At 35.9% G+C, this 16,244-nt stretch overlaps 5 protein-coding genes across 9 annotated transcripts; 2 read left to right on the top strand and 3 right to left on the bottom strand.

The window, feature by feature from the left end:
* Window positions 1–46: 46 nt before the first annotated feature.
* LOC108763067 (succinate dehydrogenase [ubiquinone] iron-sulfur subunit) lies at window positions 47–2,637 on the bottom strand. The gene is made up of 5 exons (XM_018510379.1): window positions 2,305–2,637; window positions 1,619–1,869; window positions 969–1,266; window positions 763–885; window positions 47–628 (listed from the first exon to the last, which is right to left on the bottom strand). The coding sequence occupies exons 1-5, from the start codon at window positions 2,473–2,475 to the stop codon at window positions 491–493; spliced, it is 981 nt and encodes a 326-aa protein (XP_018365881.1). The 5' UTR covers window positions 2,476–2,637; the 3' UTR covers window positions 47–490.
* Window positions 2,638–2,778: 141 nt separating this feature from the next.
* Gart (trifunctional purine biosynthetic protein adenosine-3 Gart) lies at window positions 2,779–8,665 on the top strand. Of its 5 annotated transcripts, none has more exons than XM_018510368.1 (18): window positions 2,779–2,829; window positions 3,686–3,950; window positions 4,086–4,166; window positions 4,242–4,331; window positions 4,405–4,652; window positions 4,719–4,918; window positions 4,985–5,179; window positions 5,250–5,380; window positions 5,485–5,695; window positions 5,766–5,901; window positions 5,969–6,191; window positions 6,295–6,489; window positions 6,827–7,082; window positions 7,175–7,378; window positions 7,483–7,629; window positions 7,707–7,975; window positions 8,074–8,331; window positions 8,455–8,665. In XM_018510368.1, the coding sequence occupies exons 3-18, from the start codon at window positions 4,086–4,088 to the stop codon at window positions 8,635–8,637; spliced, it is 3,027 nt and encodes a 1,008-aa protein (XP_018365870.1). In that variant the 5' UTR covers window positions 2,779–2,829; window positions 3,686–3,950; the 3' UTR covers window positions 8,638–8,665. The 5 variants fall into 5 exon arrangements, with proteins under 5 accessions (XP_018365870.1, XP_018365869.1, XP_018365871.1 ...); XM_018510367.1 differs by having other exon boundaries at window positions 2,793–2,856; XM_018510369.1 differs by lacking the exon at window positions 2,779–2,829 and adding an exon at window positions 3,226–3,319 and having other exon boundaries at window positions 3,922–3,950.
* Window positions 8,666–8,740: 75 nt separating this feature from the next.
* On the bottom strand, window positions 8,741–10,400 carry LOC108763058 (dnaJ homolog subfamily C member 28). The gene is made up of 5 exons (XM_018510361.1): window positions 10,162–10,400; window positions 9,948–10,079; window positions 9,775–9,864; window positions 9,264–9,614; window positions 8,741–9,176 (listed from the first exon to the last, which is right to left on the bottom strand). The coding sequence occupies exons 1-5, from the start codon at window positions 10,279–10,281 to the stop codon at window positions 8,772–8,774; spliced, it is 1,098 nt and encodes a 365-aa protein (XP_018365863.1). The 5' UTR covers window positions 10,282–10,400; the 3' UTR covers window positions 8,741–8,771.
* A 165-nt stretch (window positions 10,401–10,565) lies between these two features.
* Window positions 10,566–12,275, top strand: amrt (TM2 domain-containing protein 2 amaretto). Its single transcript, XM_018510351.1, has 3 exons — window positions 10,566–10,785; window positions 10,877–10,964; window positions 11,759–12,275. Exons 1-3 carry the CDS (start codon window positions 10,649–10,651, stop codon window positions 12,086–12,088), a joined length of 555 nt encoding a protein of 184 aa, XP_018365853.1. The 5' UTR covers window positions 10,566–10,648; the 3' UTR covers window positions 12,089–12,275.
* Window positions 12,276–12,394: 119 nt separating this feature from the next.
* Window positions 12,395–14,526, bottom strand: eIF2Bbeta (eukaryotic translation initiation factor 2B subunit beta). Its single transcript, XM_018510332.1, has 6 exons — window positions 14,317–14,526; window positions 14,157–14,243; window positions 13,766–14,047; window positions 13,149–13,305; window positions 12,673–13,067; window positions 12,395–12,595 (listed from the first exon to the last, which is right to left on the bottom strand). The coding sequence occupies exons 1-6, from the start codon at window positions 14,385–14,387 to the stop codon at window positions 12,523–12,525; spliced, it is 1,065 nt and encodes a 354-aa protein (XP_018365834.1). The 5' UTR covers window positions 14,388–14,526; the 3' UTR covers window positions 12,395–12,522.
* Between the last annotated feature and the right edge of the window lie 1,718 nt (window positions 14,527–16,244).

Genomic DNA, 16,244 nt, shown 5'->3' with positions numbered 1-16,244 from the left:
GATAAATAAGATTTATATACTCTACGATAAGATACATATAGAAATCTCTGTATAATATACTCTTTTATTTTTTGACGTATCTCAATTTGACGAATACAAGAATTTGTGATCCAGAGACACAGTAGTGTCTCGGCGTTATTTAACTTAGACATACAGTGTATTTGTGATATATGACATTAGTAAAATGCACTAAGGATTATTGATTAATATTAAGTGCCAATTTATAACTTTATAAACTTTGATTAGAAAATTTAGAATATTTCAAGAATATAGCAATGGTAATAAAAAGAGATCAAGACTGCCTTACGTTTAATGCCAAATGTGCAAAGAAAATGTAGGCTTAATTTATCTTTTACATTTAATTATCGTTACGAGTTTATTATCTCTTGTACAAAATCAACCTTAATGCTCAATTATGCTAAGTTCTTTATTCAAAGTGATGGACTTTATACAATAAAGAAGAATCTCTCGCGAACTATATTCTATTTTGTTATTTCTTTTTGCTTAAGTATTGCTCCTCACTTTTGCAGGAATTCGGAAGTGCTGTCTCAAGGTCTGGTTTCTCTTTCTTTGTAAGTCCGGCTAACAAACGTTTTAATTGCGCTATTGCTTTTCCTGGATTTAGACCCTATTGGATACACAGCAATATCTTGTAACGATTAAAATTAAAATCTAGATATATATAATTTCTTTTGAGGGAACTAAACTCTTTTTGTGTCGCAGGAGAGAAAATAGCAGTGAATAATGTCGTTTAAGATTCACCTTTGGACACGTTTTTGTGCAATTGAAGATCGTGTGGCATCGATAAACCGAATAGAAGTCTCGTAATTTTGCCAGCCTTTCTTCATGTGCCATGTCCCGCGAGTCTATCACCCACCTGTATGCCTAGCGATGTAAGCGAATGGATGTACATGTAAATAATGGTACATCTTTATTTTATTTGCCATAGAAAAATGTCGATCTGTTACCTGCAGTAGCACCGCAGGTCCTAGATACTTATCGCCGAGCCACCAGTAAGGAGGACACGAAAACGTGCAACATGCGCACATTACGCATTCGTACAAGCCGTCGAGCTTGCTCCTGTCCCTTGGACTTTGCAAAATTTGCCGCATACCGAGGAAGTCGTCCTCATCCGGTCGCTTTAAATACGGATCGATTTTGTGGAATTGTCCCAGGAACTGTTCCATATCCGGTATTAAGTCTCGAATCACATATGCATGCGGTAGAGGATAGATCACCAGTGGCTGCAGAGATTCTTGTACTTTCCTGAAAAGTTTAAGCAGTTTTGGTAGCAACGTTAATGTGATTTAAGGAGAGATTTCTTTTGGAAGTAAGTTTTATCGCGATGAGAAGGCTAGAAAAGTAACTAACGGAAATGTACGGCACGTAAAATTAACACAACCATTTCAATTTCCAGACATTCAGATCTCCAAGTATCCAAAGTGTCCCATATCTAAAACACTAAAATTATCTACATTCCGAAATCCTAAATATCTGGACTAAGCCACCAAAGATACATCAAGTTTTTCAAGGATCAAATTCAAAGAACTCAATATTCCTATCGCCTAATTTACCGACGTTAAAAATTTTATTTTTATATCGTTGAACGACGAGTTACGTTATGCAAGCCAAGGTATTCACGCCGTTTATGTTCATCCCACAACATCCACAGATGCCCTCGCGACAGGACCTCCGGAAGGACAATGTCGGATCGTGTTGCGCTTTTATAAGCGTTAATACGTCTAGCACCATTGTGCCGCATTTGTTCAAATCTACGCTGAACTGTTGCATGTACGGCTTCACTTTCGGCATTTCTGGATTCCATCGATATACACGTACAATTTGTAGCCTCGGCCCAACTTTTGCCTCCTACAAAAGATCAGTCATAAATAATAATCACGTCTAAACATAGTATACGTATGTTTGCCTAATCTAAGTCCTTCAATTCTTTTAAAAACTTTATAATTGGAGACATTAGTTTCTTATATTGCAATATATTATGTGCGAAAAGAAAACTTGTCTCAATATCATAATCAAATGTCTCAAGATTTGTTCTTTATAGAAAAAATTCTATACTTTTCATCTTTCCGGTTTTTTTCTTTCTAACGTTTGTACATTAATATCAGTTTAAATGTAGAAAGTATAACTACAAAGAACAGATCTTTAGATAATACAAAATAAGGCTGCGACTTGCTAACAATAGCAAAAAAATGCATAGCACGGTGTAAGAATTCGGATTCGAATTTTGCATATTGGAGATAGAGGAAGATCCTCGCGCTTTTTTTCAAGTGTGGGATGACTAACTTTCGAAGGCGTTTTACACGCAGCAATGCCCGCGATTTCCGCCGCTACCACTGTGTCCACCTCGGTTGGAGTTTTCTTGGCCGATGTTGACAACCTCGATTCGCGAATGCGCGCGAGTCCCCGCGACCAGAAACGGCTCGTGGATACGCTTCTGCTCACGGCAGCATACATGACCCACCCCCTGTCGAGTGACCTACCGTCGCCTCCACGCCCGACAATATTATCTTGAGGACGATGTCTTTGTGATGTCACGTCGTACTATTTCAATCATTACGTCTCGTCGCAGTCGCATTTATCTCAGACTCGTTAAACGTCACACGAACAAAATATCATCGAGGACGAACTTCACGAACAGTCTGCGGCGAATTTATGTCAATTTATGTTATCGATTCATAACACATCTTCAACAGTTTAAACTTCGTTTTAGACAGTAGAACTTGGGTCAAATTTCTGCCTAGAGTTCTGTTTATAATTTTATGTGCCATGTGCTATTTGTGGTTGTCTTCACAGATTTTTGTACAAGAAGTACACACCCATAGACTTCTATAAAAAGTTCGTGTTTCTTAATATATATATATTTTTTTATATATATTTGTATATTCCAATACTTTAACCCGGAAAAAAAAGTTATATACATGGACATATTTGATATATAATTATACATATATAAAATATTTTTTCTCTAGAAGTGTTTTTGTATTACACACGGCATGTGAAATAATAAATTATTTTGCTTTTATCAAATTTATTTACTAATTTTATCAATTTATTGATATATTTTTTGCAAAACGCAAAACGCGCATTCTTATCACTTGTCTGTAAAATGATTTTTTTTAATTCAGTTCTCTCTCATTGCACATTCAAATTCTTATTAGGAATCGATCGACCGCTGTAAAGTTATTTTTAATTTAACGGAATTTAGATTGCACTACGTTGTTTGTCATAATGCAAACAAGTTACGACAATCGCGATAAGAGTGACGTGCTTGACCTATGGTCATCAAATAATTTCGAAAGTATTTTGTCGAGTAATATTGAACGGAGTTTCCGTATCGCAATGTGACGTATGTCCGTTTATTACAAATTTATAGAATAACGTATCGAAGCTATTATTTACGCAATTATTTCGAATAATCTATCGGAACACTGGAAATTATCAAATATCTGTCTGAAATAATTGTTTAAAATTAAAAAATGACTATAGTATAAGGAAACGAAAATTGTACAAGCATTAGAATTGCAAAAGATCTATTTTATCTCTATCGCGCGCGTTTATTTGTATATTACAATATAATAATGATGTAAACGTCCTCATCGAGGCTTTAAATCGCCTGCTGAAAGGCCGTCGGGTCATCGCGCGAGCGATATACGAGCTATTATAGATTAACTCCCACGAAGAACGAGAGATCAAGCCGGTTTCTCGTTGCGTAAAACGCAATTGGTGGTAAGGCACACATCGTTAGTCATCGTTGTGTTGCCGTTGCGCTGAGAACGAATCACTCCGACCACCTGTGGCATCCCACGTTTCATTCACAAGCACAATCATTGCGTTATTCAGAAAAGCCGCCGGCGGTTTCTTATTACTGACGTCTGTAAACAACAAATAATTAACAGCTAGTGTTTGCGGAGATTACAAATTGGAGTAAGGTGAGTGACGAGAAAAGATAGTTTTAGCCTGAAATTATTAAATTTGGAAATTATGAATGTCGTCGATATTTTAATAATTCTGAATAAACCACTCTCGTGATAATCGTTTTGAGAAAGCACGTTGAAAATTTACAGATGACACAGTGCACGGTTCTTGTAATCGGCAGCGGTGGTAGAGAACATGCCATTTGTTGGAAGTTATCTCAATCGTCGTGTGTAAGTTCAGAGAATCAATGAATAGCAATGTAATGGATAGAGATTAATACAGTTTACATTCTGTTTGGTGTATAGATAAAAGAGATTTTGGTTGCTCCTGGAAATACCGGCATCAAAGAAGTAGATAAAGTGCAATTAGTTGATTTGAATGTCAAGAATACTAAGGTATACATAATGTCATTCTATAATTTTTTCTTGGATCAGTTATGTGATATTGATTATACCATTTTTTCTGTAGGAAGTTTCCAAATGGAGCAAGAACAATAACGTTGATTTAGTAGTGGTGGGACCAGAAGATCCTTTGGCTCAGGGATTAGCAGACGATCTGAAAGACGTGGGAGTGAAATGTTTTGGTCCTCAGAAAAAAGCAGCTCAAATCGAAGCCAATAAAGATTGGGCAAAACAATTTATGGACAGAAATCATATTCCTACTGCTAGGTGGCAAGGTTTTACCTCCGCTATAGATGCAAAGAACTTTATCAAAAGGTAAGTATAAGGAATTTCTTCTTGAGGAAGACGATATAAAAACTTACATATTCTCCTTTGTCATAGTGCTCCATTTAAAGCACTTGTGGTAAAAGCCTCAGGTTTAGCGGCTGGTAAAGGTGTAGTAGTGGCAAAAGACCAACAAGAAGCTTGTCATGCGATAGACGAAATGTTAAATCATAAGAAATTTGGAGTTGCTGGCGAGACTGTAGTTGTTGAGGAACTTTTGGAGGGTGAAGAAATATCTGTACTTGCATTTACAGATGGTAAATAAAATTATGCTTATATATAAATTGTTTTTAACAGAAAAAAATTTAAAATTTGACGTTTAGGTAAGACTGTCGTACCCATGATGCCTGCACAGGACCACAAAAGAATCTTTAATGGAGATTTTGGCCCAAACACTGGTGGAATGGGAGCGTATTGTCCATGTCCATTGTTAAGTGAAATAGAATATGAAGAGATAAAAATAAATGTTCTTCAGAAAGCTGTCGATGGACTTAGAAAGGAGAACATCCCGTTTGTAGGTTTGTAATTTTCTGTTGACAATGAATGATGTTAAATTATGAGCATGTATTATTTATATGAAACTTACAGGGGTACTATATGCCGGTTTAATGCTGACTGAAGATGGCCCGAAAGTCTTAGAGTTCAATTGCAGGTTCGGCGATCCCGAGACTGAAGTAGTATTATCGCTGTTGGCATCGGACTTGTTTACAATTATGAAGGTACAATTGATTAAATTTAAGAGATATTCATATAGAAAACAAAAATTTTATTTCTACGATATACAATATGATATGTGTGTTTGATATGGTTATACATATTACAGGCTTGTTGCGATGGAACTTTAAGCTCGTCTCTCGTTTCCTGGCGTGAAAATGTATCCGCTGTGGGTGTGATTTTAGCATCTCGTGGTTATCCGGCATCCTCATCCAAAGGTCAAGTTATAACAGGCACTGATGAAGTGGCACGTAAACGGGATTACTTTGTCTTTCACAGCGGCACGACTGTTTCATCAGAAGGCGAATTAGTAACTAACGGTAAAAAGCGACACGGTAAAAGATATCTAAACAAATGCCTAAGTTTCTAATTATAATGGCATTTTTATAGGCGGAAGAGTTCTTATCACTGTCAGTATCGCGCCAACCTTGGCAATGGCAGCAGCTAGAGCTACCCAAGCTGCTGAATATATATCGTTCGATGGGAAGCAATTTAGAACAGACATCGCGCATAAAGGGATCGCCAGGTGTAATGATTGATTTACAGATCAATAAAGTAATACCTCGCACAAGATTAACAATTAAACGTTCCAGATCTATTTTGCAGAGAGGACAGTTAACATATGAAAGTAGTGGCGTAAGTATCGACGCTGGTGATCATCTCGTATCCGCTATTAAGCCAGCTACTTGCTCCACAAAACGCGCTGGTACTGTGGGTGCCATAGGCGGATTCGGTGGCCTTTTTGATGTAAAAGCCGCAGGTTACAAAGATCCTATTCTTGTGTCAGGCACCGATGGTGTTGGTACCAAATTGAAGGTGATATTAAGTTAAAGATTTCCCTGTTAAGTTAAAAATTTTCCTGTGCATTCAAAGAAAATTGTTAGAGTCAGCCTGTTCATGAACAATTTTTTTTTTTTAGATAGCAATCGAATGTAAAAAGCACGATACGGTGGGCATAGACTTAGTAGCTATGTGCGTGAACGATATCCTCGCACACAACGCGGAGCCGCTATTTTTCCTGGATTACTTCGCCTGTGGCAAGCTCGACGTTGAAGTAGCTACGAAAGTCATAAATGGGATTACTGAAGGTTGCAAGCAAGCAGGATGTTCCTTGGTAAAGTATTTATTACATAATTTAAGAATATTTTTGAAGACTATACTAAATAGAAGGATAAATATCTGTTTCCATAAAATATTTATTTAACAAGTTAAAATAAAAAGTTTTGTGGCTTTAAGAATAAATAAAATATAAGTAAATTACCTATTATTTCGCAGTTAATATACAAATACTGTATATTATGCGGCAATTATAAATATTAAATTATGAATGTTATAAGGTAATACATGTAATATGTTGCCTTATAAATATATTTACGCACTAATAACCGCGAAAGCTCATATAGGCAATTTACTTATATTTTATTTGACGAAGTATGAATCAACATTTTTAGATTGGTGGAGAAACTGCTGAGATGCCAGATATGTATCCCGAGGGAGAATACGATTTAGCAGGCTTTACAGTAGGTGCAGTCGAAAGAGGCAATTTGCTACCACGCGTGAATGACATTAAGGAAGGTGACGTGATAATAGGTCTTCCATCAAGCGGCGTACATAGCAATGGCTTCAGCTTAGTGCGAAAAGTTTTGAAACTTGCAGATAAGACATTTTCAGACGTTGCACCTTTCTCAAGGAGTAATCGAACAATTGGTACGAAATGTTTTCTAAATTAAGCTCTTTTTTAATAATCAAGATAAGACTATATTATAAGAAAAAAATATAAGAATAATGTAATATCACAGGTGAAGAACTGTTGGAACCAACTAAGATTTATGTAAAAAGTATTATTCCTGCCTTGCGAACCAATCTGATAAAGGGATTCGCGCACATCACTGGCGGAGGTCTTACGGAAAATATTCCTAGAATTTTACCTGCGAATTTAAGCGTAACGTTAGATGCGAAAAAGTGGAATGTTTTGCCAATCTTTAGTTGGTTAGCAGCAATTGGTAGGTATTGCTCACAGTTTTACATATTTCTTATAATAAAAGTCGCAAACATATTAATTTACATAAATGCTAATCGACGTATAATGCTATTTATTATTACATAGGTGGAATTAATAAATACGAGATGTTAAGAACATTTAACTGCGGAATCGGTGCGGTCTTGATATGTTCTGAAAAAGACAAGGTCGAAATTTTGGCTAAACTAAAACACGAAAGCCCTGTGGTTATTGGAAGCGTTAATGCACATTACAGTAATTATTCTTGCTGTAAATATAATTAACGAAATTAATTAAATTATTTATACATTTGTGTTAATTACGTTACATAGATGGACAGGCTAGGGTGCACGTAGAGAACTTTGAAAAGGTTTTCGAGCCTGAAATGAAACAATATGTTCCCAATTTGGTTGCAACACTGAGTAAGCCTCTTAAAAGAGTAGGTGTTCTCATATCAGGTAGCGGCACAAATCTCCAGTCGTTAATAAACGCTACTCAAGATCCGTCTCAGCACGTTGGAGCAGAAATAGTCCTGGTGATTTCCAATAAGCCTGGCGTTGAAGGATTGAACCGTGCTGAGAGAGCTGGCATTAAGACAGTGGTACTTAATACGTTAATACAAGTTCACGTATAGTTACAAATAGAAAGGTAAACGTGGATCTGTTTTTTTCCTATAATTTTTACTTGTTTAATTTATAGGTAATTAAACACATTGATTATCCAAGCCGCGAGACTTTCGATGCAGCCATGAATGTAGAACTTCACGCTGCCGGAGTAGAAATAGTATGCTTGGCTGGTTTTATGCGAATTCTTTCAGAAGAATTTGTAAAGCATTGGAAAGGAGCTTTGTTAAATATTCATCCGTCATTGTTGCCATCTTTCAAGGGTGCCAACGCACATAAGGATGTTTTAGCAGCGCGTGTGCGTGTGTCGGGTTGCACCGTGCATTTTGTTGAAGTAAGGCAGCCAAAAAGATTGAATTTTTTGTTGAATTGGACTAAATGAGAAGATAACTATAGCATCTTTACTCAATCATTAATGAATCATTGTTATCATAATCTTCTTCCTTTTATCAACTAGGTTGACATAGATTCGGGAGCTATCGTTGAGCAAGAAGTGGTGCCCGTGTTCCCAGACGATACTGAGAAAATTTTGCAAGAACGCGTAAAGACGGCGGAGCATCAAGCCTATCCTCGTGCCTTAAAACATTTGGCGACTGGTCGTATAAAATTGAAAGAAGACGGCACTCTTCATTGGAATTAATTAGAGATCACATGTACATATATATACAACGGGTTTATAAAATATAGAAGTTATATTTTTTGTACTGTCATATCTTAATCTCATTATTTATATATGTACAAATAAGTTTACAATATCACAACTTTTCTGCTTATCTAAGTAATTTTTTTCCTAAACAAGTCGCTTATGAGATTAAATAAGTCCTGAGATGTACTCGCTTTCGAGTTTTCATGACTAGTATCTGCATATTTTTTGATATTTTTAGAAGGTGGTATCGATAACGCTTTTTCGGCGAGCTTATCCAATCTAACATGGAGCATTTGTTTTTGGAGTATAGGAACTAGCAAGTTGTATTTATCAATTTTATTATTTATCTGCCTTGTTGTAGTCTTGAATTTTTCCAACTTATCATTCCATATTAATTCATCTTTTGGAGTTAATGGGAGCTCGCTGACATCATTACGTGCTTCTAACAACTTCTTTTTCAATTCCTCAGTTTCTTCTCTGATTTCCTTTGACAATTGTATCCATTCTGGAGTAAAGCCATTGTCTATCAGTATCTGCAATCGTGATCAACATAAACAAGTTAAATTATGTTCAAATCATTGAAACTAATATCTTATACTTCTATATCTGATGCAATTTACCTGATTTAATTTATGGGTCACAAAATCAACGTATGGATTTCTAGCGTTTGTAGCCTTCAATGGCTTTCCCATTCCAGGTAAATCGCTGAATTCACCCTTGTTCATTGCCTCCTGAATCAAATCTTCCACCAAACGATCCATGCCATAACGGGTTTTAATATCTTTAGCTTTTTGTTTATCCATGCCGATTAACGTATTACGCTCTTCAGCCTGCAGTTTCTTCAATCTGTGCTCCATTACGTTGTCAGCTGCCTTTTGGGCTCTTTCTATTGTGTGTAGCCTTTGCCTTTTGCTTGGCGTGCCAATTCCCACATTGAAAGTCAAGTAATGACGATGCTGTGGCGCTGTGTGCTGAAAGTAAAGACAATTAAAATTAAAACATAAAAGGTATGAGAAGTTTATTCTGTTTAGCTAAACTTTTCGCATCTTTCTTCTTTTTCTTTTTACGTTAAAGAAAAAAAGAAGAAAGATGAACTATGAAGTTCAGCTAAAAAATGTCAAATATATTTACCTTAATATCAAATTCTTCCACTTCCAATGATGCCTCTTCATCTTTCTGAGCATTCCTGATTCTCCGAATCTCTCTATAGGCACTTTCAATCTACATTGAATAATCACATACAATGAAACAGATCTACTTTACTTATTTATCTCAAAGAACAGTATATTGTTGCGATACATTACCTCGGAAAATCTAATAGCATCGGCTTCTGGTGCTCCACTATCTGGATGAAATCGTTTTGCAAGATGAACAAACGCCAATCTTAGGGTCTCGTCCTCGCAATTCTCTGCAACTCCTAACGTTTCATACAGTTTCTATCAAATATGATTTAAATTATTTCATTAGTACAAATTATATATTAAATAGGGATTATATATATGATATTCAATATTATACCTTTGCAGTTTGCTTAGGATTAAATTGATGCACGAACCTCTTGGACAAGATCAACTCTGCGGATGACACGTGCGAAAAATAAGCTCCCGATTTGGTACACAGCCGATTTAAAGACAACATGATCTTTCAAACGAATAATATCACGTTATAATTTTTATACTGCTGCTCATTACATAATAATCGCGAAATTATTTCATTACGTACGCAAAATTATCCTTGTCTATCATGACTGTTGTACGCATCGAACGTCACTGAACATCACGCGAGAGTGAAGAATCGCGCCAAATTTAAATCCGCACACGTTGATTGGTTAAGCGTAAACAGTAATTGGCTTTACTTCTCGATTATTGGAGATCAAGATTGTAGTTTCTACACTTGTCGCACTTCACAGTGCTGATGTTCATTCGGAAGAGCTCTGGAAGTGGGCTGGAATTCGCATCACTGATTGTCAGTTGTCATTCGCATTTAAAATGCCAGCCACGGCAAAATGAGGTTATATCTTGTTTTTATTACGATTATCTGCCTTCTGTGGGATCAAAATGAACGTTTAGTGCTTGCGAACAAAAGTACCGAACCTCAGCTGGAGTACAGACCCGATGGTCCACTGGTGATGTGTAAATTCTTGTAAGTATTCAAGTGGACACTTTCCTAATATTTCAACGAAATAAATATTGACTGTTCCTTAACAAAATAATATAATGAGTATTTCTTGTAGACCTAAGGAATTTGTAGAATGCGAGGACCCGGTTGATCACAAAGGAAACAAAACTGCCAAGGAGGAGACGGGCTTTGGTTGTGTCAAGGTACAACACAGCTGTGAGAGTTTTTCAACAAGGAGATAGCGGTACTTTCCTGCAATATACACAGACAACACTATATATTCATAGTCGGTTCTTATATTTAAGATTGTCTTAAGATGTTATGAAACCAATCAGAAAGTCGTATTAATATCTGAAGACATTACTTAAGACAGTCTTAAAATAAGAACCAAGTATGAATACCAGCCATAGTATACAATTCCGTGCTTCCTGACTATAACACAAATCGATACAATTGTATTGTTATTTTATATTATTTTACAAATACTAAATTTTTACATTTTACTACCATTTATATTTCTAAGAGTAATAAGAGATTTTAAGATTACATTCGGATATATTCAAACAAAGTATGAGACCTTTTTCTTTATTTTACTTCGGCAATAAAATAAAAAAGTCAAGCAATGTTACAGCTGCAAATCGACACTGTGTATTACTGTGTCACATAATATATGACGGTTCTATGAAAAGCACCCAGTGTAACAATAAATCATTTTATTCTTTTGTAATGTTGGCAAACAAGAAGGATGTAACGATTCACTATTATTACTGTTATACTATGTCATCTGTGTCTCTTGCTGGAAAGTACTCTATTACACTGTATCTCCTTGCTGGAAAGCATCTTGATTAATCAAGTTTTTCTGTTTTTTTGGATAATTTATAAAATTTAAGTAAGACGAAGAAATTCATAGAAAATGACAAAAAAATGTTTACTTTATAACTGCACAATTACAGCTGTAAGAAATTTAGACGCAAATTATTTAAGAATAAATTAACAGTTTGGAGGATCTCGTTATGAAGATGTGGAAAAGACTAAGGTATCCTGTACAGTACTGCCAGATATTGAGTGTTTTGGACCAAGGACATTTTTTCACGAAGGGATACCATGTATAAAGTACAGTGGCCAATACTTCGCAACAACTCTCCTGTATAGTATTCTGTTGGGTTTTCTCGGTATGGATCGATTTTGTCTCGGACAGACTGGAACAGCAGTAGGCAAACTATTGACATTAGGTGGCATGGGTGTGTGGTGGATAGTTGACGTTATTTTGTTGGTAACAAACTCTTTGCAACCTGAAGATGGTAGTAATTGGAATCCATATGTATAGCATTTCAAGAAACCAGGGATCACTTTTTGTACATAACTTAGTTTATAATTTGCGAAATAACGTGTGATTTCTTGCGAGAACGGTCAACTTACCAGACGAGTCCTAGATTCAATCCTTGACCGTCATCCCCTATTTCAGTTTTATAAGATTAGAAAATTTAAATTAAGTGGAGAAGTATAAAACTATAAAGCGAATAATTTAATTCTCATTTAGGGAATTTATTTCATATTTAAATTATAATTATAATTATTTCATATTTAAATATTATAATTATAATTGTAAATAAACCATGCGATAAAGATTAATTTATGTAAAGTATATTGCGAATCCTCTTTAATGTAAGAATAAATATGTGTTAATTTGTATAAAAATAAATTATAGAAGTCATAAGTTTAGACAAAAAAGGATTGTGATTAGTTCATATATACAGTTGTTTATAATTCGTAATCGTCGGGATGGTACAATTCACTAAGCAATCTATATACATAAGACGGCGCATTTCCACCTCTGAAAAAGAAAGAACAAAAACATTGTTGCTCGAGAGATTTTAACATTAATCTGTATAATAATCTTAATAATCTTACGTGTTCGAGATGAATAATGTAACAAGTTCAGGTGGAACGTAATCGAACACAGGATTGTAAGCATGTATCCGTTCTAGCAATGGTGCGTTGGCACTGTCAATTACGCCATTCATTGGTGAAACGTGACAGTTAAAGCCATTTTGTTTGTCCGAGCAATGATAAAGGGGCGCCAGTTTGTAGAGAGGCAGCAAAACCATTACTGGAACAGAATAGTGCTTGGCGGCTTGTGCGACAGTGTGTGCGCCTGAGATCGCCCGAAGTCCACCATTTGCCATGACTGTGTGAGTGCCAATGATGACTTTGTTGACTCGGGACATCATCGCGAAGATTGCTACATCTGATATCAGTGTGGTCTTGATCTTTGCCTTAGCTAGATTCACTGCCATTTCATGACCCTGCAATTCATTCACAGATTTTTCTTTTTTGCATTCTCTGTTTAATTTCGAGTTTGTCCTTCAAACCAGGTGTATAATTACACTTAAAGACGGTCCACCTTCAGCTACTATAACATCAAAGGCCCTGGTAGCAGCAGCTTTTTTGAAAAATTCCTCTACCAATTTTGACTTGCCGATGGTCATTATAATTTCGTTTGAGTGTATATGCTCTGATGCTTGTCGTGTGATGTTTTCCGAGCTGGGAACACATTAAATTTGTTTTTAAAAAAGACTATTAAAAAAGACTATTAAGAAATGTATTTCGAAAGGCTGTTATAAAATTATATCATGAAATGATACGAGCTAATACATAAGGGGTAAGAAGAAAAAGTAAACATTGAAATTAGGCTAAAAATTTCTAATAATAAGTGCTTTCCATTTGACAATACAAAATGAAATAAGTGTCGTTCTACTTTTATTATCATTGAATGTCATAAAAGATAGAATGATGCATATGTTGACTTTTGTTACTAATGGAAAACACTTATAGTTGCATTATATCAAAGAAACTGCATTATTTTTAGATTTATTTTTTTAGCTGAACTTTATATATTAGCTTTCTTCATTTTTTCTTTCTATATTAGAGAGAAAAGAAAGATAAGATACAAGTTCAGCTGAAAGGAACAGATAAAATATGATACAAATGTGATTGTACTTACCATGTTTCCAATTCCGTTTCAAATTCATTAATGTGTTCGATGAGAGAGGCTTTGAGGAAAGGTACCGAAACGTTGAAATCTATCTGCTGGTTATCCTCAGCAGTAAGAATTTTGTGCAAGGACTCCTGGGGATATGTCTCATCTGTCTTACTCTTCAATTCCGAAATATATTCTTCCCTAATGATCTGCAATATCCTTCTTACCATATTTCCGATACATGCTTCAAGAGGAAGCGTTTTAACGAGGTACTTTCCATTTTGCACAACAATATCCATTAAATCTCTAGAAAATTAAGCCTAAAATTAATAATGTAAGTTGCAAAAGTTAATGGAAAATATTTTTTGTATGTGTTACAACAAATGATACAACAGTTTTAAATAACAATTCATACTTTGCTGTATTCCAGTGTGTATTATTGATGATTTCCTTAAGCACAGAGATAGTAGCCACCACGATATTGTGAGTGCCCTTAATTTCTCTGCAAAATATGGCATATTAATCGTATTTATTTTTTTTTCGTTTTCTTGGAAATTGACTGAAAATTATCTTACCCATAGTGAATACTGTCTGTCAACTTCAGCACGCTTTCATTCACTTTCTCTTTCGGATTTACGTCAATCATTTTGCTAGCGTTCAAATATATAGTTACATGCACTACAAAGTATCTTGCTATGTAATTCAGAAATTCTTGAAATTGCTTTCATCTACACGTGATGTGATTCCAATTGATCCTAATTTCCACGCTGTGGAGCCTAGTAAACCAATATAAACTAGGCCTATTGCTGGATTCACACTGGATCCGACGTGCGCCAATGAAACGACGCTCTCTAACCTTCAAGGCCCGTCTACAATACACGGAGTAAGAAGTAAGAGTAAGAAATTGACCAATCACAGTCGAATGTGAAGGCCCGTCTACAATACACTGAGTAAGAAGTAAGAGTAAGAAATTGACCAATCACAGTCGAATTTGAGAAGAATAGTCGACTGTGATTGGTCAATTTCTTACTCTTACTTCTTACTCAGTGTATTGTAGACGGGCCTTCACATTCGACTGTGATTGGTCAATTTCTTACTCTTACTTCTTACTCCGTGTATTGTAGATGGGCCTTCAGAAAACAGGATTTTGCTTCGTATCATCGATACAAAATAAAATTCTGCTTTCTGATTGGTTGCAGAACATCGTACAACGCACGTTGGATCCAGTGTGAATCCAACATGAGTCGCAAATAGCAAGCTTGTGTGACAACCAATCGATGGATCAATATTGCGCAAGCGCAGTTCGACTTTCCATCAACTAAAGGTGCCTTTTCACGCTGACGCTCGACGCTCATTTTCAGCGTCAAAACAGGTCACGTGATCAAAATTGACGAATACCAAGCGTCAATTTTGATCATGTGACCTGTTTTGACGCTGAAAATGAGCGTCTAGCGTCAGCGTGAAATCGCACCTTAACGTAATTTTAGCAGTTTAGCGTTCACTGTATCCGAATACACGATATTGCAAAAACTTTCTAATCGCAGCATATCTAATTCAACAAGAAAACAAGCGTTGTATTTCACTGACTTTTGATCCTGCGCACAATAGAGGAATATTAGGAACAGGAATAAAGGTACAGCCACAATAGAAAGAATAAGGAATTAGGAATAAGGAACAACGCGTATTTCAACCCATCAGAAACCGTGTATTCCGGTGTAACTAGTATCTGATAGGTTGAAATCTTAATATTTATTCCTATTTTTTTTCCTAATATTTGTTTTATTGTGTGCACAGACCTTTAAGGCCTAAACACAATGCGAAGGCAACAGTGATAGCGATAGGAATAGCGATAGCAATAGCGATAGCGATAGGAACACAGGAATCCAACATACGGGAATGCATCCCTGCATTCGTTTACGCAGCGGTTAGCGCAGAAGTATTACTTTATCCTTGTTTAACACTCGGTGAACAACAAGGATAATTAAGTAATACTTCTGCGCTAACCGCTGCATAAACAAATGCATTCTCGTATGTTGGATTCCTCTGTTCCTATCGCTATCGCTATTGCTATCGCTATTTCTATCGCTATCGCTGTTACCTTCGCATTGTGTTTAGGTCTTAAGAATTCAACCTATCAGAAATCATATATTGTGGAATACACAGTTTCTGATAGGTTGAAATTCTTATTCTCTGTTCTCTATTCCCTGTTCGTTTTATTGTGCGCAGCCCCTTATAGAATGAATTCATAGGTCTGTTGTTTGTGGCTGAACTAGTGTACACTTTTGGAACTTAAAGTCAGATAGATACACGTTTGATATTTGTTTAAGGGCCACTTTCACCATCGTCGGTTTACTTAATCAGCCTAGTAACTGCAATGAAATAGAAAGAGATAGAATTATATCTATGTCTTTCTATTTCATTACCCCGGATCTACAATAGGTGTTTTAAGCCTTAAGCCGTAAGAAATTGACCAATTACAGTCGAATCCGAGAAGAATAAGCGA

This window comes from Trachymyrmex cornetzi, unplaced genomic scaffold (genome assembly GCF_001594075.2).
Source record: "Trachymyrmex cornetzi isolate Tcor2-1 unplaced genomic scaffold, Tcor1.1 scaffold335, whole genome shotgun sequence".
In the NCBI taxonomy this organism is placed as follows: Eukaryota; Metazoa; Arthropoda; class Insecta; order Hymenoptera; family Formicidae; genus Trachymyrmex; species Trachymyrmex cornetzi.
Note: the sequence above shows the minus strand (reverse complement) of the source record. Positions and strands in the feature narration are given on the sequence as shown.

Bases quoted from the DNA above. Each gene is read 5' to 3' on its own strand.
- Gart (XM_018510369.1), top strand. From the start codon at position 3,250: ATGCAAACAAGTTACGACAATCGCGATAAGAGTGACGTGCTTGACCTA. The intron at 4,167-4,241 runs GTAAGTTCAGAG...TTTGGTGTATAG, and splicing joins AGTTATCTCAATCGTCGTGT to ATAAAAGAGATTTTGGTTGC. The intron at 7,976-8,073 runs GTACTTAATACG...TTTAATTTATAG, and splicing joins GAGCTGGCATTAAGACAGTG to GTAATTAAACACATTGATTA.
- LOC108763067 (XM_018510379.1), bottom strand. From the start codon at position 2,475: ATGTATGCTGCCGTGAGCAGAAGCGTATCCACGAGCCGTTTCTGGTCG. The intron at 886-968 runs GTAACAGATCGA...TTACATCGCTAG, and splicing joins GACCTGCGGTGCTACTGCAG to GCATACAGGTGGGTGATAGA. The intron at 629-762 runs GTGAATCTTAAA...TGTATCCAATAG, and splicing joins GCACAAAAACGTGTCCAAAG to GGTCTAAATCCAGGAAAAGC.
- eIF2Bbeta (XM_018510332.1), bottom strand. From the start codon at position 14,387: ATGATTGACGTAAATCCGAAAGAGAAAGTGAATGAAAGCGTGCTGAAG. The intron at 13,306-13,765 runs GTAAGTACAATC...ATGTGTTCCCAG, and splicing joins GAAACGGAATTGGAAACATG to CTCGGAAAACATCACACGAC. The intron at 12,596-12,672 runs GTAAGATTATTA...TTTCTTTTTCAG, and splicing joins ACATTATTCATCTCGAACAC to AGGTGGAAATGCGCCGTCTT.
- amrt (XM_018510351.1), top strand. From the start codon at position 10,649: ATGAGGTTATATCTTGTTTTTATTACGATTATCTGCCTTCTGTGGGAT. The intron at 10,786-10,876 runs GTAAGTATTCAA...TATTTCTTGTAG, and splicing joins CTGGTGATGTGTAAATTCTT to ACCTAAGGAATTTGTAGAAT. The intron at 10,965-11,758 runs GTACAACACAGC...ATAAATTAACAG, and splicing joins CGGGCTTTGGTTGTGTCAAG to TTTGGAGGATCTCGTTATGA.
- LOC108763058 (XM_018510361.1), bottom strand. From the start codon at position 10,281: ATGTTGTCTTTAAATCGGCTGTGTACCAAATCGGGAGCTTATTTTTCG. The intron at 9,865-9,947 runs GTAATGTATCGC...TATTCAATGTAG, and splicing joins ATGCTATTAGATTTTCCGAG to ATTGAAAGTGCCTATAGAGA. The intron at 9,177-9,263 runs GTAAATTGCATC...TCACGATTGCAG, and splicing joins TGACCCATAAATTAAATCAG to ATACTGATAGACAATGGCTT.